This window comes from Acanthisitta chloris, unplaced genomic scaffold (assembly GCF_000695815.1).
Source record: "Acanthisitta chloris isolate BGI_N310 unplaced genomic scaffold, ASM69581v1 scaffold7705, whole genome shotgun sequence".
Lineage (NCBI taxonomy): Eukaryota > Metazoa > Chordata > Aves > Passeriformes > Acanthisittidae > Acanthisitta > Acanthisitta chloris.
The window spans coordinates 19672-46738 of record NW_008674271.1 but is presented as its reverse complement, the minus strand read 5'-3'; the positions used below and the strand labels follow the sequence as shown (position 1 = coordinate 46738).

The window sequence follows — 27067 nt, the reverse complement described above, 5'->3', positions numbered from 1 at the left end:
GTCCATGTGTCTTTGCCTGATTTTGTCTCCCCATAGACTTGCACCTTGAGAACTGTTGTGCAATTTGGGCTGACTCAGCTGTATCTATGTGCACTGAACAAATATATACAGAGCAAGGCAAATGTAATCTACTTTCCTTCCAGCATCTGGTAATGCACTGCCTGACTTCCTGAAAGACTTGATGCAGATCTACTCACCTGCAAAACAATGTCACTTCTCCTATGGTGTAATAACAACTTGTTCTGGGTGCTACTGAGGCACATTAGATTGCATCACTTCAACATCAGAAATCCATTCAAGGCTTTTTTCCAGGCTCTCTGGTGGGTGCTATTGGGAATATTTCTGCTTTGCTCTCCAGCACATTGTTCTGTCTTTAAGATTGGACTGCTTGGACCCTGGAAATGTGACCCGTTCTTTTCCAAAGCCTTTCCCCATGTGGCTGCCAGGTTAGCTGTGGGACGAATAAGCAAAGATCCTTCACTAGATCTTGGCCACAGCCTGGATTATGTGATCCTGCAAGAAGAATGTGAGACATCAAGAGCTCTGGTTAGATTCATTGACTTTGGAAAGCTTTCCTCAGCTTTCACAGGCCCTCTAAACCCTGGTTTCTGTGAGGTGGCTACGCATTTAGGGGAAAACTGGAATAAAGCTATCTTCTCATGGATGTGCATTAATTATAAGCTGGATTCCACCATTCATCACCCTATGTTTCCAAGGACCCTCCCGTCTCCAACTCAAGTTTTGTTTACAGTAATGAAATATTTTAACTGGGCTCATGTTGGCATCATTGCATCCAATGAGGATATTTGTATTTACACAGCCAACAACTTAGCAAGTGCAATCAGGAACCAGGGGCTGCATGTAGGCATTGTTACATCCATGCATAAAGGAGAAAAAGGCATTGAAGACACATGGAATGAGATTAAAGAAGTTAAGGACATTAAAAGTAAGTGCTTTGAGTATCATTAGTTTCTATTTTTTCTCTTTTTCTTTTTTTCTTTTTTTTTTTTTTTCTTTTCTCCAGGGTAAGATTGCATTGTTATCCCATGGACACAGTTCAGCGAATGAAAATTTGAAGTGGTTTAAGTCAAGAAGAATTTTATCTCTGACCTTAACATAGCCAGGGTTTCATATAAAAGAATGCTGGGCATTTTGTATGTGATGGAGATAGAGCAAATTAGTCTTCTACAGCATGAAAGATTTGGTCCAGTTTATCTGAAAAAAAAAAATTTAGTAGATGGGTGTCTGTGCTTGACACATGTAAACAAGGGTTTAGAGGAAGGTTTTATATTAATGGTGATTTGTATTGTGAATTATCAAAAACCTCACACTTTGATGTTGTGTCCTTAATGCCTGTGTGAAGGTATCAGAAGTGAAATCCATTGCGATACACCACAGACTAGTAAAGAAGTGGAAGGGCCCTCGTTGGTGCTCAGCATGTAGCAAAGAACAGTCTTTCTCTTGAGAAAATGAGGGGGAAATGTCATGTTTTTCTGGTTCAGAGCCTTGCTAAGAAGTCTGTGATGGAGCTCTGATCCTGGATGTACACCTCTGCAGTCAGCACTGTGACTCCAATGAGGATGCATTTTTGCTGACTTTGACTTTTATGCCAAAGAATTACAAGGGTAGCAAGGTGCTGTCTAACTAAGTGCTCAGATCCGTGCTTGAGACCAAATCCACCTTGGTGGGCTCATCTTCTCACAATCACAGCTCTCCATGTGGGTTACAGATGGGTTGCTTTCATAATCAATGGAGAGAACCAGCCCCTCTTCAAACATTATTTGACCAGCTCAAGCTCTCTGCCAGAGGAGGGAATGAATCACTGTCAAGAAGTACCTGTTTCTTTCCTGTATTTCAGAAACCCCAAAATACTCTCGTTCACTTTAGTTTCTACTTTGCCAAGGATACTTCTAAGGAGAGACTATAGCTACTCTAGAGATCCTGCTCTTTCCTGGTTTAATAGCCACCAGGCCTCCTTTGCAACTTTCCTTCCCATCATTGCCCAGTTTTTTTCTCTTGTTGACTTAGTTTTGAAATGTTATGTTGGATCAAAGATGAAGAGTGATTCCTTTCATGAAGGGCCAGTGAGCACTGTGGAAAGCCTGTTAAACAGAAACACCTGTATTTCAGATCTCCCCACCCGACATGAGGATATTGGCCCCATCACATTTTGCAGGCAAAGACAGACTTTGGCACAGTCAAGCATATTTAATGATGAATCAGATGTTTAAACACAGCAGTGTCCAACCTATAATCTGTATATATGGTGACAGGGTGAATGGGTGGAGGTTGGGCATTGCTAACCACTGTGTGGTGTCTGTCAGCGCAGGGTACACAGAGAGAAAGCTCGTCTCATGGTCAATGACAATGATGAGCACAACTACCCATCATGTTAACCCATTTCTCTCCATTCCTCCTTCTTTACAGCTCCAGAAATAGGAAATACTCACAGCCTCCTTTACTAAGAGTTGCAGACCTTCAGAGGTTGAACAAAATGGGTATGGCTCCCAGCTTCCTCAGCACATAACATCAGAATCTCACCTGATAGAGTAGTTCAGCCAGCTCTTTTATTGGAGAGGACAGAGCTATTTTGTGTTGAAGACCTCAGATAGATTAACAATGTTGTCTGCTGTCAAGGACAGAGCTATTTTGTGTTGAAGACCCCAAATAGATTAACAATGTTGTCTGCTGTCCTTGTCTTTCAGTTATACTCCTGTGCATGCATTCTGTTCTCATTGGAGGGGAGGAACAGGCCGCCTTACTCACAAAAGCTCTGGAAATGGGACTAGCAGATGGAAGATATGTCTTTGTTCCATATGACACTTTACTGTACAGTCTTCCATACCAAAACAACTCATTCAACATCTTCAATAATGACAGCAAGCTCCAGAAAGCATATGATGCTGTGCTGACTATCACACTGGAGTCTAGAGAAAGGACTTTTTATGATGCATTCAGGGAAGCTAAAGAAAGTGGTGAAATAACCAGGGATCTGGAAGCCACACAGGTAAATAGTCTTTCTCTTGGGCTTTCTGGGACCTGACAACAGGAGACATGAGGCAAGCAATAATTATAGAGAAAGTACAGAGGAGTGTCAACCCAGACTGCATGCTTTCATTTTGAGACAAATATGGCAAAATTTGAATATGGTCTGCATTCATTTGGAAAGACCAATTCCCCTGGGTGTCTGGCAATATAGCTTGGTTGGTTCAGCTGCAGGACCATGCTGGGAATTCAAGAGAAAGGGCTTGTCTCTGAGGGTCTCAGATTGGGTTTGCCGTGTGGGCACAAGCCGAAGAGGCATCTCCTAAGGCGGATAAAGTTCATGGAGTTTGTAAGGAACAAAAAGAAGACCTTCACATGCCTGAGAATTTGAGGGGATGAAACAGACTGAGGAAATACTGGATGCTTCTAGAGAAAAATGCTTGAGGTCATTGCTACCTCATTCTTCTTAGCACTATAGTCAAAGCTATTCTTTGTCAGCACAATTATCTAAATGTCACTGGTAGTCTATTAAACCAACCAGTTATTACCTTGTGGACATTTACAAGAAGAATCGGGGAACTTCATACTGGTGAAGATATGCAGGATTCAGCTGAGCTAATCTAATCTTCAAATATACCTATGACCTTACAAAAAATTACGAGTACTTTTAAGGCATGATTTATCAGATATGCACAGATGTCTACCCTGGAGGGAGATGAATCATGCCTTGAAAGCATTCATTTCTTTCCCTTCACTGTAATGAGAACCCGGGTTAACTATATTGAGTGTCAAGTTCTTCATTGTAGATATCTACATCTGATCATGAGTTCCACCACAAATGTTGAATGCTGTGGGCCCTAACAGCACTCCTCATTTTCTCACAGGTGTATGGCTATCACAGCTCTTCACCAACTGTGAATGACCATGTGATTGCAAGAGTCAGCATTTATGTTATAGGTTCCTAAATCAAGTCTGTCATGGAAGAGGGCAATGCAAACATAAAAGGCTCTATTATGTCACAGAACAAGTTTGATGTAGCTCTGCTTTGGGAGTAAATAATATTCTGACTGAGAAGACTGATTCTTTGGGTATGATACCTTTCCTGTCTGGGTAGGGAGGGAGATGAGCCTCTACTGTTTGTGGAAAATGTTTTAGCGTAGTGTTTTGAGGCAGGTTGTGATAAGTTTGAGCTCATTAGGCTCAGAATCTTGGCTCTTCCCATCATAAAGAAATTTTGCATGGTTTTAAAAATATTCTGAAATTGTATTTTGGGAAGAAATCATAAGAAAAGACTGATATGCAAAGTCTCACATATATTGGGTCAATCCAGATCTGCCTTCAACCTAGGATTCTTCAAACCCATTATTCTGTGAGCCTTAATCCTCAGGTGGCTTAATACTGGAGTTTACAGCTTAGCCAGTGGGACGATATTTTGCCACAAATCTCAAACTAGAGATTGGGCGTGGTATGTCCTGACCTCGATTTCTCCTGTATTTTTAGGTTTCTCCACTCTTTGGAACAATATATGATGCTGTTTACTTCATGGCAATGGCTCTAGACAGTGCCCGGAGGAAAGGAGTCAGAGTCTCAGGAGCTAACATAGCTGAGCACACAAAAAACTTCAGTTTCCCTGGATTTAGTCACTGGGTAGAGACAGACAGCTGTGGGAAGGGGCTGAGCAACTATGTGATACTGGACACAGATGGTCATGGGAACCAGCTCTTCCCAACCCACATGACATCTTTGGACTTTGTGTTGTCCCTAGGCCAGGCCATCCACTTTCCCAATGAAGTTCCACCCAAGACAGACTCCAGCTGTTGGTTTGATCCAGATGTTCTCTGCACAGAAGGTAAGAAAGAAAAAAAACCCAAACAACAAAAGAGTCAAATGTCATTGAGTCCATGCCTCTCATTTCTTCAGTCTTTTCTCTCACTCCAGTTGGTTACCCCTTTAAATTAGAACTCCCCAACAAGAGAAGTCTAAATTCAAGAATTAATATAAAGATGTGCAGTCATGCTGTTTGTAATGGGAACCCTATGCAGTGATCCCACTATTGTTCCACAAGACTCTTATTGATTGTTAGGCCACAGAATCATAGAATCTTTAATGCTGGAAAAGATCACTGAGTCCTACCATTAATCTAACTCTGCCTGTTCCACTAATAAACCATGTACCTGTGCACCACATCTGCAGGTTTTTTGAACAATTCCAAGGACTCTGGACTCACCACTTCCCTGGACCAATAAGGCTGTTGCCACAAACTTGAAAGGGTTTTCCAGATCTAACAGTCAGCATTCTGCCCACTCTAACAACAACCAATATATACCAGAGGCTCCACCCAGCACTGTATCCCTGTCCTTCTGAGGGTCAGGGCACTAAGAGGATTTGCCTTGAAGACAGCTTCAGAGAGCTGTGCAACAGCAGATGCCCTCACCATCTCTCCTGGATAACCCCAGCTTATTTGCCCAGTTAGCAGTATGGCTTTAAGGACCATCACAGCTCACCTCAATGAGAAAAAATTATAATCATCACTCAAAATAATTTGAGTTACTGTAGGCAACAGAGGTAGTAATTGAAGGTGTGGGCGCAGATGTATCTGTGCTGATTTCTAGGTTTGAAAGACTGGGCACTGTATTTTCTTACTGTTTTTAATTTGAGGCAACTGTGGTTCAGTTTTAATGTCCACAGGGAAACCAAAATCTCAGAGTAGAATACTTAGCATCCTCTTGACATATTTACTTATAATACTAAACATTTACACCTACTGCTCCAGGACATGACTTAAATAGACAAAATTAACCACATCTACAGAATATTTCATTCAGTGGCTGAGAAAAACATTTCCCTTGGCTCATCCATAGCTGGTTTAAATCAGTGTCGGTCTATGAAAACTGGAGATCTACTGATCTTACAGCAACTGGCAAGCTATAGAAGAGGCAAATATAATACTATCATATATCTAATTTTGCACTGCCACTAGGAACGATGTAGCAATTTAACATCCCATTGCAGTCTATGGAAAAATCCCACTGATTATTAGAAAGATTGTATTTTATGTTCACACTTTTACAAAAGCATAAAGCTGTAGGCATTTGTCAGAGAAGCAGTAATTTATTATTATTAGCAATGTTTCCAAGACTGAATTTTATTGTTAGAACTAAATCCAAGCCTCAGTCTGGCTTTCATATGGAGATAGGTTTGGAGGGGTGGTGGATGTGAAGTTGTCAGGCTGCTGTGATTCCTAACTCCAGGCCCACCAGGAGCCAGGCTGAGCTGCTGTTTCCTGGTGCATGCACATGCACACATACACACACTGCAGACACAGCCAGTCACTGACAGAGTAGCACATACAAGACAGCTATGTGTTTACAGGCACCACTACCCACAATCAGCATTGCTGGGACATGGACAATACAAATGGCCTGATCCTGTTCTTATGCATCACGTAATTAGACTCCAAGATTGCTACCAGATCTCACAATCGCAGCTTCCGCAGACTTACAAATGCATCTTCTGGTAGATGGTCCAAACCTAAATTCCCCCCTTAGCCAGCTCCCAAATCCTTCAGTCTCTGCAGGAGCCTGTTCCAGATTTGTGGTCTCTCATGGGTTGGAGGCTCCAGGAGTTACCTTACCTGTTAGTTAGGTAGATGTGAAGTCTGTAAACATTGCATGCAGTGAGAGACTACACTTGTCCAGGAAAAAATGTTAGGAATAGAGGTTAAAAAGAAGGCAGGACATATTGTGATAAGCAGGCATGGGAATTTGCTGGAAAAATTGCACATGTTTATGTGTGACCAGCATCCCTATCCTCTTCCATACATTAAAGATCATCTTGTTAAACCCCTCTGCCATGGGCAGGCACACCTTCCTCTAGATTAAGTTGCTCAAGCCCCATTGAGCCTGACCTTGAACACTTTCAGGGATGGGGCAGCCATAGCTTCTATGGGCAATTTGTGGCAATGCATGAGTGAAGACAATTGGGCACTGGGGACCTAGGCTGAAGCAGAAACTAAGTCCAAACCCCAGCAGAAAAATTTCAGCCAAAATGTTCTGTTTCTTCCTAAAGTGGACACCAATTTTCAAAAACGCCTTCATTTTTCACTGAGAAGATCTAGGTTTCAGTGCTTGCACAAAGGTCTGTGGTTTAGGTGCAAGTGTGACATAGACTCATGAACATTTTATCACCCCAAATTTCTCCATGTTTGTTTGTGTTTATGGATATCTGAATACAAACAGAATAAAACAGAAAAATCAGAAGACAGACACAGCAAACAGTTCCCACTGGAATTTAGCTCAATCACTCATGTCAGCTTCCCTTAGCTCTCTAGTAAACACAATCATGAGCAAAGTTTCTCTCTCCAGCACTTTCTGTCAATGGACCAGTTCAAGAGAACATCAACCTTCTCCTCCTCCTTTTCTGCTCTTTTCAGCATTAGAAATCTGTAGCAGAGAATGAAAAATCTCAGATGGGCTAGTGACTCACACTGGCCATCAGTCTGGCACCATGTGATACAGATTTTTCACCATTTCAGTTCCTGGAGAGAACAGGGTCAAATGTTAAAAAGCTATGAACTTTGCAGGAGCTTACTCTAAAACATAGTACTTCCCCATGAGTTTAGTCTTTTTTCATTTGAAGAAAAGTTATTTTTCCACTGATCCAGTGCTCTAGGTGTGGTACAGAAAAAAATGGTGCATGGAAATAAATAATTGGAGTAGTTGCAGTCTCATGTAAACAAAGTTAGAAATTATTTGTATATTCACATATCAATGCTGTATAAAAATTGTCTTCTGGCATTCTCCTGGCTGAATATTTGACTTTGTAATCTAATGGTTTGATATTGATGTTTTTGATATTATTGCCTAAATCAAAGAAATTTTCTAATTCACTGATTCTTTTCCCCTCTTTGCACAGGGATAGAGCCTGCAGTCATTATGTTGGGAGTAATGCTGACATTTGCCCTGTCATTGTGTGCTGTGGGCCTGGCTTCTCTCATCAGGTGAGAATTGAAGCATGTATTTTTGTTGGGGCCACTTTTAGATCCTGTGGGAGGCTTGTGCTTTAACCAGCAGTTTAACAGACCATGCACACATAGCAGGTTTGATTGCGATCTTTGCTCTCCACCCACATATCTCTTCATGTTTATGGTGGGTTGACACTGGCTGCATGCCAAGTGTCCACCAAAGCCACTCTATTCCTCCTCTCCTTATTTGGGCAGGGAAGAGAAAATATAACAAAAGGCTCAAGATAAGGCAGGGAGAAATAATTCAGAAATTACCACAATGGGCAAAATGGACTTGACTTGGGGAAATTAAATTTATTGCCAATCAAGCCAGAGTAGGATAATGAGAAATAAAACCAAATCTTAAAATCACCCACCCAAGACTCTCCCTTCCTTCGACTCCTCTCCTCCCATCTCCCGCCCCTCCCATCTTCTCAGGCTTAACTTTACTCCCAAATTCTTTACTTCCTCACTGCCAGTGGCACAGGGGCCAGGGAATGGGAGCTGTGGTCAGTTCATCACGTGGTGTCTCTACTACACCTTCCTCCTCAGGGGGAGGACTCCTCACACCCTTCCCCTGCTCCAGCATGGAGTCCCTTCCATGGGAGATGGTCCTCCCTGAACATATACAATATGAGTCCTTCCCACGGACTACAGTTCTTCACAAACTGCTCTAGTGTGGATTCCTTCCAAGGAGTGCAGTACTTTGGAGTAGGGCAGACTGCTCCAATGTAGGTGCCCATGGGGCCACAAGTCCTGCCAGCAAATCTGCTCTGGTATGGGCTACTCTTTCTATGTGTCCACAGGTCCTGCCAGGACTCTGCTTCAGTGCATGCTTCCCACAGGGTCACAGACTCCTTTGAGCATCCCCCTGCTCAGGCATGAGGTCCTCCTGCAGGTGGATATCTGCTCCACTGAGAACATTCATGGTCTGAAAGGGCACAACCTGCCTCACCATGGTCTGCACCATGGGCTGGCTGCTGAGGAATCTCCTCCCCCTCCTGCCTCACTGATCTTCATGTCTGCAGGGCTGTTTCTCTCACATATTCTCACTCTTTTCTCCGGCTGAATTTGCCCAGTTATCTTTTCTTTGTTAAATACATTATCCCAGAAGTGCTGCCACTGTGGTTGATGGGCTTGGGCAGTGGCAGGTCCATCTTGGAGCTGGCTGGCGTTGGTTCCATTGGGCATGGGGAAAGGTTCTAGCAGATTCTCACAGAAGCTGTCCTTACAGCCCCCCACTACCAAAACCTTGCCACACCAACCCAATACAACTTTATTAAGTGCTAGTGACTTGAGCACTGTGGGCATTGATTCTGCAGATATTTTGCCCTTAATCCAGTTCAGGCTTAGTAGAAGATTGCAGTCTGTTGCTGAAAGGATTAGCCTGATCATGGGTCTGAAGCATTAGAAAGGTGACTATCACTTTGGAAATGCAAAGGATGAAATACAAACCAAAGACAGGAATCTGCTGTGAGAGCATGAGGGTGGAGACCAAGTCTTTCTCTTACCCTAGATCATTCTTGCCTGGATATCTGTCCCTAATATAACCATGTTTCCTATGAAACAACTAGGCTGACCCTCTGTCCTTTCTCCATGTACTAAAGAGAGAGAGAAAATACCTCTGGAGAGGGTTTTGAGCAATTATTAGATACCTCTTTATTATTGAGCTTATTCATTCTCTGTTTTGAACTGGAGTGCAGCTCCCTGGTCATTCCCATTGTAAATATATTGGTTTGGGCATGGGATCTTTGGAGCAAATGCAGTAGTTTTCTGTGGAAGGAACAGTTTCCAATAATCACATAGGTCACACTTGTGTTCTGACTCTATATCCAATATGGACATGAGCCAGAATAGATTGATTCATTCTGGAGTTATGGCTTGCTCTTTGGCAAGGACACCATGCCCCCTGGGGTACTCTGTCTCTAATTATTGATGTCTACATGACTGAAATTAGAGTGAAAATAGACTGCAATTAGAAGGCATATTTACTCAGCAGCAATGAGTTCAGAAAAGCAGGGTTCCTAGGTTGTTCCATCCATTTGCCTTTCAAATAATCCTCAAACATTTTCTCTCCACTCCTGAATCATCCCTCCAAACCCAGAAGATATAAGGCCACCCAGAAAGCAATACTCCGAACAGCTCCCCCACTTTCAGCACACAGCTGCTTCTGACATAATTGCAGGCTCTGAGGAGGTTGCCTCCATCCACCCATGCTTTGAAAGCCTGCTCTATTTCTTAGCCACCAGCCTCTACAATTAAGTCAATAGAAGACAATCTTTCTGCCTACTTTATCTCTAAGCTCTTCCACAAGTACCAGGTTGCGCTTGGGAAGGCTCACTCACAAGTAAAGATGTATGACCATCTGCAAGGGAAGGAAAAGAAGTCCAGCATGACTCAGACAATGATTTATATTAGGAAAGGGCATGTCTGGAGCTAAATGTAAACTACATCATCGTCTGAGTTTAAATGTGGGAGCTCTGGTCTGAGCTTTGCCAGAGATCTGCTGCATGACCTTAAGTGAGTGACTCCACACTCTGTGCTTTGCTTTCAGCAGAGGGGTGCTTCCTTCTATGCTTGGGGGAGAGGATATGATTGATCAACAAGGTTTTTCATATGGACTGGTGAAAGGTACATAAGTGATGAGTTTTTTGCATGAAGATAAGTTGGGTGGTTGGGACAGTGTGGTTAGAGAAAGTTTATAAAAATCATTCTAGGTGAAGCCTGGGGTTATATGGCCAAGGCTCTCCCTGAGGTCCAGAAGGCTGCCTGTTGCCTTCTAAAATTCACAAAGTGGTGCATAGAGTGGAAAAATGAATTGTGGTGTTGTATGGGTATTTTATGAAATGGAGACCTTCTACAGTAGAATTAGCAAAAGGCATCCTATTGTCCACCTCACCAGGAAAAGTCTTAGGCAGGTTCAGGTCAGACATCTGCTGTAGTGTTGACAAAGTGCCTTAAACAAAAGAAGTGACACTAAGGGCAATGGGAAAGCTTTCCCTTCCCTACTCTGCTGCTTGATGAGTTTTTTTACTGTCTAATAGATATAGTCTGCTTTGTGCTCAGCGTTAGATCTTAATGTCCATGTACAGTGGGTTCAAAATGATGAGGTGTGATGTCACCTGTGCTATAGGCTTTTCCTGATAGACTCTCTGGGTCTAATACTGCAGGGAATATAGATGTGGGGAATTCATAAGTTCTGTAAACTGGTTACCTACCTGAAAATGATTAAGTGTGACTCTCCAATTCATGCAGGCAGAGTATCTTGAACAACCAGTTTTTCAAGGGTCCGAACAAGATAATACTGACCTTGGATGATCTCATCTTCATCAACCCAGATCTACATAGAAAGGCAAGTCCTTCTACTTTTTAAAATAAGCTGGTGGAATATTCTGAAAGAGGTTGACTGTGTGGTATTTTCATACCCAAGAAGCTCTGGAAAGGTCATTCACTTTCCATGTCTCGTTTTGCCCTTTATATCAGAAAATTTCCCTTACACTGAGTGTTTTTGAGTCTCAGATTAGGTTTCAGAGCTTTTATGATGATGTAAATAGTACCCCTGGTTGTGTTTATTCCAACTGCCAGGGCTTATTCTTTGTACTTGAGGTTGGATGGTATAGCATAGTTCATGGCCATATATAAAAATCATCTTACCCTCTAAAAGAGTGTCTGCATTCAAATCTATTGGGAACCATTCCTGGCCTGTGCTGGATCCTACCCAGAGCTGGTGATCTCCTGGGTGATAATCCCATGATTTCCTTACTGAGAAATCTGTGGTCCAAGACAGAGCTGGAGTGGAGGTTTACATCCAAAGGTGCTAACTGTCCTGCACCTGCTTCTCTTGCCTTCCAGAGGCTGACCTTGGACAGTATGATTGACGCAAACAGCATAGCAGTCAATGGCAGAAGCCTGAAATCCATAACTCGTTCCTTTTCCTTGAAAAGCACAACTGCCATCCATGAAACCTCCAATGTGGCTTCGTATGAGGTAGGTAGGGACCTCGTGCAGCCTTCTTCTATCACTTCTGTTCACTGAACTGCTCAAGTGGGAAAATCTAAGGCTGAAGTACTGTAGGTCCCAGGATGGGAATGCTGTGAACAGACCCTAAGTATCTCAAGCATGGAGTTACCAGTGTTTAAGGAGGGTCTACCCCAGCCCTCACCCTGACATTCAGCATCCATATGTGGCATTGCCAGGTTTGGTCCCTGTTAGGGAAGTCACCATCTAAAGACACCACAAAGAATCTTTCTTACATGACAGTTTTTATCTCTAATAAGGAAATTTCTTACAAGACAGGATCCAAATACACAAATAAAGGCTCTCAAATTCCCCTTTGTGCCAATAGGACTGTATGGAGCTTAAGCAGAGGTAACGGCCAAGTAAATTCCCCCCATCCATCAGTTCTTTTCTGAAAATACAGCTTTTGAAAAGATGGCATAGTAGCTTTTCCTGAAGAGGAGCAAAATAAACTGGATCAATCATTAATGCCAGAGAAAAGTTCTGGCCAGAGTTACTTTCCTTTTTAATAAATCTAGCATTGTTTATCAGATACTATCACATACTACATTCCCAGGTATGAAGTTCTGATCCATGTGAAGGCCCTGCCTCAACACTAATTTTTTTGCGGGTTTGCTGTGGATATTCCTATTTGGGTACAGTATAGAAAGAATCTACTGCCAAGAACACTGAAAATCCCCAACCACTTTCAAAGTCAAGGTTCTGGAATTCAGACTTAGGTCCCAATGTTGGCTATTGGTCAGAGTCCTGTTATATCACTCATCCACCTATATTGTGATGGGAACTGGAGCATCTTTCTTATGAGGAAAGGCTGAGGGAGTTGGGCCTGTTCAGCCTCAAGAAGGGATGGCTGAGAGGGGCCTGATCAGTGTCTGTAAGTATCTGAAGGAAGGGTGTCATGAGGATGGAGTCAGGTTCTTCTGGGTAGTGCTGGGCAACAGGATGAGACAACAGGCAGAAACTGATCCACAGGAAGTTCCATCTGAATATTAGGAAGAACTTCTTTACTGTGCACTTTACTGACCACTAGAATATATTGCCCAGAGAGGTTGTGGAGTCTCCCTCACTGACAGTATTCAAGAACTACCTGAATGCAATTCTGTGCAATGTGCTCCAAGTAGACCCTGCTTGAGCAGGGGAGGTTGGACCAGATGATGCATCAGTGGTTCCTTCCAGCCATAACCATTCTGTGATTCTGTGATTGTGGACAGGGAGACTGGGCGTGGCTGAAAAAATTTGAGATGGGAGCAGTTCACAATCTGCAGTAAAGCTCCACCAGCATCTTAAGGAAGGTAAGAACAGGGGATGATAGAGGTGTGTGGAGGGAAAGTTCCTCAGGGGACCTTTGTGGCCTCAGGGTATTTTTATTCTCCTTGTCTCCTATTTATCAGTTTAACATATCATGGTTATCAATGAGTCCTGTCTATTGAAATCTAGTAGAATGGAAAATGCATGATTGCATCTGATAAACCATGTGTTGGAGACAGCAGCTTGCAAATCCCCCCCTGGGCCTGCCACTTCAAAGCTGGTGCAATGCTAAATGTACAGCGCATCCTCCAAGTGACCTTGCCTGCAAAAGTAGAGTGGTTTGGGGGAACTCATCCTTGCACAGTGTGAGGCACTGGTAGACATTTTCATGTATTAAATGTTGACAGGGTGACAGATACAGCTGTGCATTTCTCTGGGATTTGCTTTGTGTCTCCAGCTAAGATGCCCGTTAGAAGTTTAGTTTTAGTATTAAATGTTATCATTATTACTAAATGACAAGAAACTGTATTTATGTTCCAAATTCTAGACCATTAGTTGTTGACAGCTCTTGCTAACATAGCAGTTATACATTTTATGTATACATTTTATACATATAAATACAACATATTTACCAGGGCACGTTTCCAAAGGCACCACTGATAGATGATTTTGACCCTCTAGGCGTGGTATTGCCATCCAGATCAGACCAAAGCTGGAGCAAAATTCCACATGCTGAACTTAACCTGCCCCAGCAAAGACATTTTGGCTGAGTGAAAGATTCAGTCTATCTTGTCTAAACGAAACCCCAAATTCTGTTCAGTTTGCTTTTCCTATCTTGCTTCTTTTGTCTTAGTGGATACACAAAGGAAGGCAAAGCTTGAGAAGAGTGATGAGTAGCAGAGAATAAGCACAAAGGAGGTTATCTGCTTCCCTGTCCTTGCATGGAAGGCTGTTTAGGAGTACAATGATAAGGACACCTAATGCTGTCAACAACCTTCTGAACAGATGTCTAGCTGACTTGGTCTTGCTGTGATTCACTCTCTTGTTTCAGATGAAAGATTTGCATCATGAAAATGTAAATCTGTTCCTGGGCTTTTTCTCTGACTGTGGCATCTTTACCATAGTGACGGAGTACTGCTCTCAAGGAAGCCTGGAGGACTTGCTGAGAAATGAAGATATGAAACTGGACTGGATGTTCAAGTCCTCTCTCATGATGGATCTAATTAAAGTAAATCCATTGCACCAGCTGAGACATGATCTGCTTGTGACTCTTGTATTGACTTAGCTCTTTCATCCAGGACTTTGGGATTTTTCTAGTAAGGCAGGGAAAACCAGTGTGACTAATTATTCTGGTACTCAGGGTCTTTAATGGAGGCTTCTTATCCTTATTTTGTTACCAGTTGAGAGAAGCACTATTTGGGGTAATAGGACTACAGGCACACAGCAGGATGAGACGTGAAAACTACACATCAGACTGCAACTGATCACCTAGAGCAAAGAACTTTGTGACAGTCATACATTCCAAAGACCCTTTCTTTCTGTAAATCAGAAATGCATCTCCCATAGAACCAAACAGTTTCCATCCCCTGCCACAGGATGGCTGCACATATGGTCACTTTAGCAGAGTGTTCACACACTTCCAATCCTGTCCCATGTGTTTTCATACCCTGATGGTGAGCTACTCATCTGGGACAGGGGACTTCCAGAGGGTAGACTTCCAGAACCATTCTTACAGCCCATGATCCACCTTCTGAACTTCCTTGAGAGAGTTGGGTAAGGGCATTCAGCTCTTCATGGTTCCTTTGTCCTAATCATTAGGTGCCTCTTGTGCCCACTTTCTTACCCTTGTCTAAAAGTGGAAATTCTGAGTGCAATGAGTCCTAGGGCTACAGAGGGAGGCATCTGACTGTTCCTAAAGCTGCCAATCATTTCCAATATTAATTTAGGGTGCAGATGACCTAATTCATGTTCCTAATCAATTTCTGAAACTCTCCTATAGTTTCTTTAATCATGGTTTAATCATGACTGCATTTGGCATAGAGTCAATGTTGTACCTGATGCCATCTAAGATGACAATTTGGTTTGGTGTCTCTGAATTCTGATGGATAATATAATTCCTAAGGAGCAGCCTTGATTTATTTCTGTGTTTCATAGGGAATTAGATATTTGCATCACCGAGATTTTGCCCATGGACATCTCAAGTCTCATAACTGCGTTGTGGATGGCCGGTTTGTGCTGAAGATCACTGACTATGGTTATAATGAGCTCTTAGAAGCACAGAAATGTCCATATATTCAGCCACTCCCACAGGGTAGGTGCCATGAGGAAATACTTTTTTGGAAATATTTGTCCATTGATTTAACAGATGTTTGTCCTAATGCAATTTCAGGCCAGTGGCCACATAACGATTTACGTGCTCAATCTCACAACATCTAGTTTCCTGCATATCATGCATTGTTACAAGAAAGGATAAGCAAAGTTTTTTTCAGACTTCCTGAAAGTGAAGTGAATAGCAGAGTGACATGGTGAGGAAAACCTTTTGTAAGGAAATCTTATTGTAAGCAGTGTCAGAACTTAATGAGAAGAATTTAATTGCCCCTGAAATCTTATCAGTACTGAATTTCTGTGACCAGTAGAACTGGCTTCACATCCTCAGATCCAACCCTGGTGTTTTAGGCTAACCCAAATGCAAAGAGTCTTTTGTTGTTGTTGTTAAAATAAGCCATCTGAAAGACAAAATTATGCAGGTCTCTTTGAAATAGGTCCTCTACATGCCAATCACCAAAGCTGCCACATGAGATTCCCATCACTTAGGGACAGCATCTCATGGGACAAGGTTTGGAGAATTTGACAGGATTTCTTTCACCTGGCCTGGTTTCAAGTAGTATGTAGTATTTTAATTCCTCTGTCATGAGATTTGATGCCTACACATTTCCAGTGTCTCAGATAGGGCAGTTGCCAGACAGAAGACCATCTTCTCCCCTAAAGAAGTTAAATATACTTGGAGTAGTTGAAATTTTCCTTATTCCCATTACTTAGAATGCAAAGTTACCACAGTAACAATATCACAGTTTGAAGATTCAGTCCTCCATGAGGCTGGGTATGTTTTACAACTCTGTCTTTCATCACTTGAACTATTGTGTTATAATGACTGATCACGCTTCAGGTTGTCACAAACTGCTTTTACAGAAAATACTGTCGTCTAAGAAGAACTACAGGAAATATTTTATTAATTGTTGCTTTGTAAAAAAGAAACAACAGTAACAAGAAATCCAGGCTTCAGTGCAAATATTTTGTCTGAGTGACATTTTCAGTTAAAAAAAAGGTGTTAAGAAAGGTATTAAAAAGGTGACACAACTTCTTATGTTGAAGTTGAGGATTGCTGTTATATGATACAAACTGTTGATATTGCAACATTTATTCTTAAACGTAGAGTGAAATTTGGAAATTCAAAATTTTCGTCAGGGTGGAAGTTTAATATTTCTAACACTTCACAAGGAATAAATTATTTAATTCAGTAAATAATGAAGTACTTTCCAACCTTTCCTCAAATGACTGAAATAAGGTATTAATTTAAGTACTTACTTTGAAATAGTCTGAACTCAAGTGTAAGAAATATGATGCTCTGGAATTTTTTAGAATTGCTCTGGACAGCTCCTGAGTTACTGAGGGAACCAGACATGCACAGAAAAGGCACATTCAAAGGGGACATTTACAGCTTTGCAATAATCTTACAAGAGGTGGTTACTCGGGGTCCACCATACTGCACATCAGAACTCTCAGCTGAAGGTAGGCAACTATTTCAGTATATTTTTAAGGCCTTGCACATACAAGCACCCATAAAAGGTGACTTCTATCAGAAATAGCTAATATGTGAGCTCCTTAGGAACTGCTTATGGTGCAACCATGTTGTGCATGCATGGGAAGAGCGAACTCACTGCAGTCAGGGTCAGGTCGCAAGCACCTGAACAGGGAGACAGTGAGAACAATTGGAAAAGAACTGATTTAAGTGAAAGCCTGTTCTCAACATGTTTTAAGCTGGACAGTCAGCACGTGGGGCATGGGTGTTCAGTGCGTGAAAAAATGGGGTCCTGACCTTGCTGCACCTGAAGCTGCTGCAATAATGCAATGACAATGATGATTATGATGTATCCCACTCTGCAAATCAGAGTTGATCTATGATGTGGCCTATGATGTAATTAGCAGGTGTCCCCCCAACCAATCCCCCTGTGAAACCTCCAGCAAATGTTAAACACAGTTCAGTCCAGTTCCCTAACCTGATAAAATGAAGAATTTCTACTCATTGCATCCTAATCCTGAAGGAGGTTTCACTTGTTGTGTGAACTTTAAAACCATCTGGGGAAGGCATTTCCCCTTGGCTGCCCTTGGAAATATTTGGGCCAGGTGCTTTGATTAGTTCATTTTGTGAAGACTGGTGGAATGAGCCAAAGAGCTTTAAAGTAAACTGTCAACACTGAAAAGCTTTGGGTGTTCATGGCAACAGCTGTGGAAATGCAGAGCTCTTGCCAGAGAGAGTGGTTTTCACTCCATTTGGCTGCTCTGCACTACACAAAATGAAACTTTCAAAGAAAATAACCTTGGTGGATTTTTTCAAGGACTGACTTCTCAGGGTTTGAAAGCCCAAGACCAATTCCTTATTAGTCTTATTTCACCTCTAGATAGAGAGTCATTTCCCAGACATTGTTTTGAACCCAAACTCTCTCCCTTAACTGTCTGCATTCCCATCAACCTCCTACATGCTGGTTCTCAGTTAACGATTAAGAGTCAGTTCCTCTCTGGACTCAGCCACAAACCTCAGCTGTCTTAGAAGACTGCAGATTCTAGTGGAGAGAGTCAGAAGCAATTTCATTAAATACAAGCCTACAGGCTCACACATCCATCTGTCACACATCCTTCCCCCATCCAGCCACTTTATTGCTCATAACCTCGTTCTCCAGGGACAAGGTGGCAGATGAATCTCTGAGTCTCTTTTAAATCCTTCAAAAGACTCCTGACAGCAAAGCAGAAATCTCCACCTTCATTTGGCACAGACATTGGGTGTTGAAGAGTAATAGTGATGACTAAAAGAGCAAGCAAGAGGCAAGTGAAAAGAACCATGCACTTTTCCTCTACTAAGACCCTCTATCTCACAACATTCTTCCCATTCTTCTCTTTGCCACAAAAATTATAAAAAAAGTGAAGAAGCCCCCTCCCCGTGCCACCCAAGCATAGCCCCTGAGGCAGCTCCCCTGACATGCCTCCAGATAATGAAGCAATGCTGGGCTGAGGCCCCGGAGCAACATCCAACCTTTGAGGAGGTATTTCATAAGGTCAGTGAATAGAGCAGCAGGTGCAATTCATTTGTTTGTACTTAGCAGGAAAGTGGTTTTGGTTTTTTTGCATAAGTGCGCCATTAAAAAAATGATTGAAGAAGTTACTGAGCTGTAATCTTGTCCTGACCTGGGGTGGTGAAGCAGCCTAGACATGGGCTTGTTGTCTTCATATTTGCAGTATACCTGCATGGATGGTCTCATGGAGACCAATGATCTGTAAATTATGATAGCACCTTCGGAACAATATAATTTTTTTATCTTCTAAATTATTTAAAAGATGACTGATTTAAAAGGAAATTCACCAAAGGCTTTTAAACACAAAGATACAACATTTGGTATAGGAGGTCTCTTAACTCCAGATTGGTGAAGGATTGGGAGGAGATCCCAGGGAAATATGACTGTACCTGAGCCCTGTCTGAACAGCCTTCCCAGACATCTATTACTGTCCAGTCTCAGGGACAGGTACTGGCAAGCAGTACAGTTCCTCTGTTCTTAGAACATCATAGAACCATTAAGGTTGGAAAAGACTTTAAGATCATTAAATCCAACTGTCAACCTAGCACCACCACCATGTTCACCATTAAACTATATCCTCAAGCGCCATATCCACACACCTTTTGAACACTTCCAGGGATGGTGACTCCACCACTTCCCTGAGCAGTCTTTTCCAATGTTTTAAAACTCTTTCTATGAAATACAATTTTCCTAATATCCAGTCTAAACCTTGCCTGATGCAGCTTGAGGACATTTCCTCTAACCAGGTAAACCAATATCCATAATTTTTATCTTTTGGTTCTACGAAGCTGTGAATAATTTTAGACCCATGTGACTCTACTGTTGACTCTAAGGCAGCTTCTGAAGCTACAAATTATCCAAATGTCCAGAGACTCAACTTCAGGCCAGGACAAGAAAGCACAACTCAAGTACTGCCACATCCATCCCCAAGTGAGGGATGTACATGTACATGCCAGTGTGCAAAGGTGGATTTAAGTCCAGTAAACAGGTTGTAAGTGTTGCTAATACCCTGAAATTTGCACCTCTGAATGCAAAAGTCAGCAAGTTACCCTAAAGGTTGGTCGTGGGATAAATGGGGTTGCAAACCTGCAGCCTGATAGGACTCTGTAACAACGTACATGTTGACAACTACTGTAAGGTCATGGTTTCTCTTAATTCTCACTGAAAGTTCATAGAGAAGCAACACGCTCCTGGCTAGCTTCCATAGTTATTGAGGCATATTCATCTTCTAGTTTGCCTTTTTCCTTTATCGTTGAACTCTTGCCACTGATAAAGCCAGTCTATAGCATTTACCCTTTAAAATAAGGGTTTGCTTTTCATTCCTTTCCAAATTTAGAATTCTACAATGGTGTAATGAGATGGACGAATAACCCTCCAGTTTGATTTTCCAGTTCAAAGCCATCAACAAAGGGAAAAAGACCAATATAACTGATTCAATGCTCAGGATGCTTGAGCAGTATTCAAGCAGCCTAGAAGGTTTAATCAGGGAGCGGACTGAAGAGCTAAAGAATGAAAAACAGAAGACAGAAATGCTACTGTCACAAATGCTTCCACCGTAAGTACTGGTGCTTTAGGTGGTATAAAAAACCAAACTAAACCGAACCAAACCAAACCAAACCAAACCAAACCAAACCAAACCAAACCAAACCAAACCAAACCAAGCCAACAAAAAAAAACCCCAAAACCAAATAACCATAGCTAGACTGGACAAAACTCTTCCCCAAGCACTAAGCAACACTGTAAAGCTGACCTACAATTTTGGCAAGCACCTTCCAACCAAAGTTAGAAACTTTAATCAATTCTTCTTAGAGCCATACAGAACTTTCTATCTAGCGGAAAAACTTCTGAACACAGTAGCACAAAAGTAACTGAGCTATTGGGCATGCACTACAAAAGCGTTCGTGCACTGCAGTCTTTGCTTGTGTTCTTATTTCAGATCAGTGGCAGAAGCCCTTAAGACTGGCAGCACTGTAGAACCAGAGCATTTTGACCAGGTGACCATCTACTTCAGTGACATTGTGGGCTTCACATCCATCTCAGCCTTCAGTGAACCCATTGAAGTAGTTGACCTTCTGAACAACCTTTCCACATTATTTGATGCTGTTCTTAGAAACCATGACGTTTACAAGGTGAGGAGTAATTTTATTCTATGTCTCTTTTCCATTTGTTTCCCAGTTTATTTATATATTTTTTAAATGTAATGTTTCCTAGGTGGAGACAATTGGTGATGCCTACATGGTCGCTTCAGGGCTCCCAAAACGGAATGGAAACAAGCACGTGGCTGAGATAGCCAACATGTCCTTGGACATCCTCAGCTCAGTAGGAACATTCAAAATGAGACACATGCCAGACTTTCCTCTCAGGATACGAATCGGGCTGCAACCAGGTAGGCAGCAGCACTCGCCTGAACCTGAACATTGAAAAACTCCTTTGCCATTGTTTTTCCAGCTTTGAATGCTTTCTCCATGCCTACCCCAAAACAAGCACCTTGGAAGACACTTTAAAATCTTCCATATCAACAAGGCCATTAAAATGGAAACACGAAGCCTAAGGAGGAAAATGGCTTAGTATCATTTGGGGGAGAAAATGTGTATTCTGTCCTAGCCAGCAACTACATCAGACATGGCAGTGACAAGTGTTTAACTGTAAGGATAGCTGTTTGCTGCACCATAGGATCTTCACTGGTGGGATATGCAGATATCCAATGATGTCTTTACAGCACTGTTCTGCTAAAAGGCACAGGAAAACTGGCATATAAGGTGAAAGAATGAAAAGGTTGGGGAGATTTATTACAGGTAGTACATAAGTGGAGGAAAAATGTGATACAGCTCTTTAGAAGTTACATTATAAAGAAAACAAATTATTTCTGACGCAGAAGTCAATCTATTCAAATAATGGAAAAGAGGCTGGCTTAGAAAGAAAAGAAGTTTCTTTTTTTATTTTGTATAGAAAATGTAATTAAACTCCAAAATAGAGCAAAAGAATCTCCAGTAAGTACTGCAGTTATATAGGCAAAAGTATGATTTTAAATGCAGGAAAACACATCTGCTATTGTCATAGAATCAGTATTTTTACAAGAGTTATGAACCTTCATGATTTTATACATTTAGTAGTCATCCATTAATGGATTTTTCACAGCTGTTTGTCAGCAGACTTCTTGTGTCTTCTTTTGAAGTACCAGGTGCTGCCCATTGTGGGAAGCCAAACAATGAAAAAGACTGCCCAGGAGTCTGAGCCACTATCACAGGGGGGTTTATCCTTCTGTCTATCTGATAATGTCCACATTTTTGCAGCTTTGGCATGCAAGTGTTCTACACATGTCAGTATCCTGTTCCCTGTTGCATATGTTGGGAGACAGAAGCAGAGAAAGTTTCTCAGCAAGGAAGTATCTCACTCAGAATATCCCTAGAACAGAGCTGTGACTTGTTGTCATGGTTTAGGACTGATATTCCCCGATTTAGTGTTTCCACTGAAATCCCCCCAGACCCTGCACTGCTAGCTCATTCCTCCACCCCCTCCTCCTGCAGCGGGATGGAGGGAACTGGAGGCACAAAAGGTAAAGATCATGGGTTGAGATAAGAACGATATACTAAGAAACAGCAATAAAGAAAGAAAATGAACAGTAACAACTGTATTAATAACAGAGTGTACAAGACAGGGGAATGACTCATACACAATTATTCACGACACGGAACCTGGTGCTGCCCAACCACACACACACGACCAAGTGGAATGAAGGGTACCCCTTGCACTATCCTACCACACACGACCTTTCTCAGGTGTAAAATACCTGTGTGCAATCCAGAGCAATGCTTAATGTTTGACTGTTTGTAGCAAGCACCAAGACCAATGAGATCTTTAAAAATCATCTTCTGTATTCTCAAGTTCCTTATGAATATCAGAGGAGAGGATGAAATTTGTTTGCCAGTAAACCCCTTGATTTGTGCAGTACCTTCTGGGTTACACAGATGATGTGTCTTTCAGGGCCTTGTGTGGCAGGTGTGGTGGGGCTAACCATGCCACGGTACTGCCTCTTTGGAGACACAGTGAACACGGCATCACGAATGGAGTCCACCGGCCTCCGTGAATATTTGGGGCAGGCCCTGGGGAGGGTGGTTGAACAAACTTCTCAAGAGATACAAAGAAATAGACATCTGTAGTTATAAACACTGCCTCTGAAGAAAGGTGCAAGTCAAATGACAAAATTCAACGCAGCCTGAAAGAAAGGGCGTCAGCTTTGCCATTGTAGGTCAGCCCTTAAGACCCTGTCGTGCAGGTACAGTTCTCTGATTTGGATCCCACCAACCAAAATCAACATGAGTCTTGCCCTAGTTTTCTCCAACATGGTTTGGACCTTGCTTTCATTCAGCACTGAGAATCCTTAATTCAGAGCTGTTCTTGCACAATAAAATAATGCATTTACTTGTCATGACCAGGACCAGGCAAGGGTTGAAGCACACGTGGGCACTGTTTACATCATACCCTTGGTAGTACAAAGTCCCACTGAGACTGGAGACAGCAGGACCACTGCAAATACAAGAGCATCATTATACCTTAATAGAAATGTATGTAGATACATAGCAATAGGAAAATTGTAGGTTAGTCTCTCAGGAAATGTGGCTCATAGCTGTGTGGTCTTCCTCTGCATATTTGAACTGATGTTCTTCTTTTTGATTATTATGGGAAAAAGAATTAATTGGCTTATCCCCTATCCTTCAGGGGGAAGAGAATGTGGTTGACACAACTGAAATAAAACCTCAACAAAAACAACAACAATGAAAACAATTTGGGAGGAAAATATTTTAGAAACATTGCCAAGCTTGTTCACAGCTGCAGAACAATAACAAACTTCAGTGAGTTCCAGCAGTGGCTGTAAAACAAACTGGGGGAGTTGGGAATTCAATAAAGTTCTCCACCTTTGTCCTTTCTGTTCATAGATTTAATAGTAGCTCTGTGTGGAATCAATTACTGGAAACTCATGTTCTTTATGTTCCCCTGCAAACTCCATCTCTCTGCGCTTTATCCCAACTTTCAAATTATATTGGGTGTCTGGTGCAGGACAGTTGGTTATTTTTCTTTACTTTCCCATGCCCTAGTTATACTGTGGCAATAGATAAAACAGTATTCCAGCTGACACTGTAACTGGAAAACCACTTACTATCTTTATTAAGAGTGGGACTTCTATCCTTAGTGTGTTTGGTATCCTTCTTCAGGAAGCCTCCAGTGTAGATCTCCTCTCACCCTGTGCTTATTACAGCCCTGCCTGGAGGAATCCATCCATCAGCATTAAACTCTACGTAGAGAAACACCACACAGCTACATCAGCTACATACCTGCATGCTTTGAAGCATTTTTCCTTGTCAGTATGAAGCAGTGGAGAATTGGCAGAGTGTATGCAATACAGTGATCCAGTTGTTTTGCTGTCTGTTTCCAGCTTACAGAATTCATGTCAGCCAAAGTACAGTGGATACGCTTTGGAGTCTGAATGAAGGCTATGAAATCACACCTAAGGAAAAAACAGAACTGAAGGTAAGAAGGCCAGAGCTCTGTGAAATGTTTCACAGGGGAGTCTCCTTGCTTAAGGAATTTTAAAGTTAAGCTCTTGTTTGGCCTTCATCCACCACTCTTCTGCTGAATCCTTCCCTAGTTGTCCCTATCAGTTGTTTTAGTATGTGAGGTGGTTACTGAAGGACCGTGGGATCAAGCAATCAGCTGTACATGCTGGATACAAGTATTTATACAGGACTATATTTATCTCACTCTTGACAGGAGCTGCTACTTTTCACAATGTCCAAGTAAGACAGTACTAAATAATTCAAACAACACTTACATAGACAATAGACAGAAGTAGGAGCTTTGCTTGCCTTAAACACACAGAATAAAAGGTCTGAATACACTTACATAGACAATAGACAGAAGTAGGGGCTTTGCTTGCCTTAAACACATAGAATAAAAGGTCTGAATATGGCCTCAAGTCCCTCAACAATCTTTCATGACAAGTGGAATCATCTTGCCCAAGTTCATATGTCTCCAAGTGGAGAGCTGAGGTAGTTATTCCAGTTTTAGTCAATGGAAAGAAACCTTTACATAGTTAGTTTAGATAAATTGGGACTGTAGGAAATATTAACCTGCCATACTTTCAGGGTCTAGTTTATGTGAAGATAAATGTCTGTTTTCCTCCACTTCTTCAGTCAAGGGTGATTGACTCTGATGTAGATACCTACAGTTCATCTGATGCATCACACCTTAAAAGCTAAATCATCACTGGTGGGAGATGAGGTTATTATTCTGACACTCAGTCCAGCAAGAGTTGTAAAATCTCTCAATTAATAATGCTAGTGTGCCAAGTAAGATGATAAGAGATCCTGTAGTTTCCCACTTCTGTTAAGTCATGTAGTTTCAATGACCCAGATCAATGAGGGTCATTTGTAAATGACAGTTTGAACAAGGATAATGAATATCCTCTTTTAGGATAATGAAATTCAAATAATCCCTGAGCCATTGTGAAGGACAGCACAAGATTTCCAGCGATGGTCTGTCTGTGGATATATATTGTGAAGGACAGCACAAGATTTCCAGCCATGGTCTGTCTGTGGATATATATGTGAAGCCAGAGAAACCCAGTGAGGAAATTATGTATGATCTTTATCTCAATTTTTGTTTTTATTTTAGGGTAAAGGAGTAGAAGACATATTGGCTGACTGGTTATTTTAGGGTAAAGGAGTAGAAGACACATATTGGCTGACTGGAAAAAAAAGGCTTTCTGAAGCCCTTACCTAAACCTCCTGAAATAAAGCCAAGGTATGTGTGACTTTGTCACTGTTCAATATATTCATTAAAAGGCTCTTTTTGGAGTTCACAGGCTGAATATCTGTCTTTCCATTCTATCTGTTCGCAAAGTTAAAATTCTCTTAGGTGACTTACATGTGCAGGCATAGTACTAAGACTCAGAAGTGATGCAGTTTCTTCTTCTGAGCATTCAAAATTCCTTGAGTTATTCTGTAGCCTTGCAATGCCTGTCTTTGCAAACAGAGTACTTGCTGTTCCATTGCCACCTGCTGTATTGCTGGAAAGGATGTTGTGGTCAGGACATTTGTGGGATTTGTTTGACATGAATAGCGTATTCATTGATATTAAAGGTAGTCAACTTTGACTCCCTTTATAGTCAATAAAGAGAAATACATGCTGCGGGGTCTGATTCAACTGGTCTGCTAGGACATCTGTATTAGAAGATGTATCACCCTTGCAAGGAACCTGTTTTGTTGACTGTAAAGAGGTCCTACAGTGACTACCTCAGAAATAGATGTCTGATGGCAAACAGGACCTGTTTTACTGTGACTCTGACTTCTGAGCAAGGTAGTTCTAAATGTTGCTTTACTTCCTCTTAGTAAAATTAAAACATTTTTTGCTTCCCTCTGCAGATAATGGCTAAGAACTTGGGCATTTGCACAGTGCATAGAGGGCAGTCCATGTGTTCAGAGCCATCTCAGAGCTTCCTTGGAGTAGTGTGGAACTTACAGTATTTTGGGTCATAATTTTAAAGTTATTTCGGTGTCAATCAGGATGGGAGATAGAAGTTTATTATAAGATAATTTTGAGAAACAATATTTTTTAGGACTGAAGACGTTTGATTGTTAATACTTGATGGAACTGAGCTATTGAGTAATGTGTGTTAATACCAATGATGCACTTTTAAATCGGAAATAAAAAAGACTGCAGAGAAAACAGCAGTGAAAAAGTTTTACTGTCCCTTCATAGCTGAAGTTATACAATAGCATCAAAATATTTCCTAAGTTAACTTTATATAGCATATAACAAGAGCTGTTTGGGGAAATCAAATCATCTGGCTCATAGGCTTGATCACCCAATGTCAGGACAAATGCTTTTTGCTTCACAATCAAGCCTTTCTTTTCAAACTATTTCTGACCCCCTAACACAACAGCAAAATGAAAAAAAAAGGAATATTCAGATCATAGCTGTGCCATAATGACAGTGACCAACAAGAATTTTTCTCTGAAATCTGGTTGAGGGGAGAAAGGGAATGAAAGCTGGTGACTCATCTCCCTTTGAACAAGGCTGTCTGACTTGTGATGTGGCTTCTCCAGCTGTTTTATTTAAATGAGCTCTCTTTGAGCATGCTGAAGATTCTGGGAGAATTGACTGGAATATTAGAGAATTGCTGCTGATAGCAAGAAATCCTAAATGCAGTGCTCAGAAAGGAAGCAAAGTCAGTCAGTGGCATTGTTTGGCTGGAAGATGTGGCTAAATGCATTACACTTTCTCTCATGGGTATTGCTATGGATTTAGGGAAAGGTGGTTCTGAAACTGTTCAGGACCTGCCTGGCTTTGTGGATTGTATTCTGCCTTGCATCTATGGCTTCAGGAGTGGCTAGGGTGTGCCTAGATGTTCCTGGATATGCCCAATAGTTTCTCCTGTCTCACCCAGTGAGGCTGGGAGGTAAAGATC

General features: G+C 41.7%; 1 protein-coding gene across 1 annotated transcript in view; it reads left to right on the top strand.

The window, feature by feature from the left end:
* Window positions 1-207: 207 nt before the first annotated feature.
* The window catches only part of LOC103802749 (retinal guanylyl cyclase 2-like), a 29036-nt gene continuing 2176 nt past the window's right edge, over window positions 208-27067 (top strand). Inside the window, 19 exon segments of the mRNA XM_009075272.1 lie at window positions 208-946; window positions 2706-3007; window positions 4486-4834; window positions 7900-7984; window positions 11243-11339; window positions 11840-11974; window positions 13216-13296; window positions 14304-14480; window positions 15407-15563; window positions 16892-17041; window positions 18435-18464; window positions 18467-18582; window positions 19992-20155; window positions 20537-20729; window positions 20812-20986; window positions 22585-22683; window positions 24035-24129; window positions 25315-25350; window positions 25352-25407. Coding sequence (XP_009073520.1) covers window positions 208-946; window positions 2706-3007; window positions 4486-4834; window positions 7900-7984; window positions 11243-11339; window positions 11840-11974; window positions 13216-13296; window positions 14304-14480; window positions 15407-15563; window positions 16892-17041; window positions 18435-18464; window positions 18467-18582; window positions 19992-20155; window positions 20537-20729; window positions 20812-20986; window positions 22585-22683; window positions 24035-24129; window positions 25315-25350; window positions 25352-25407 — 3236 coding nt within the window.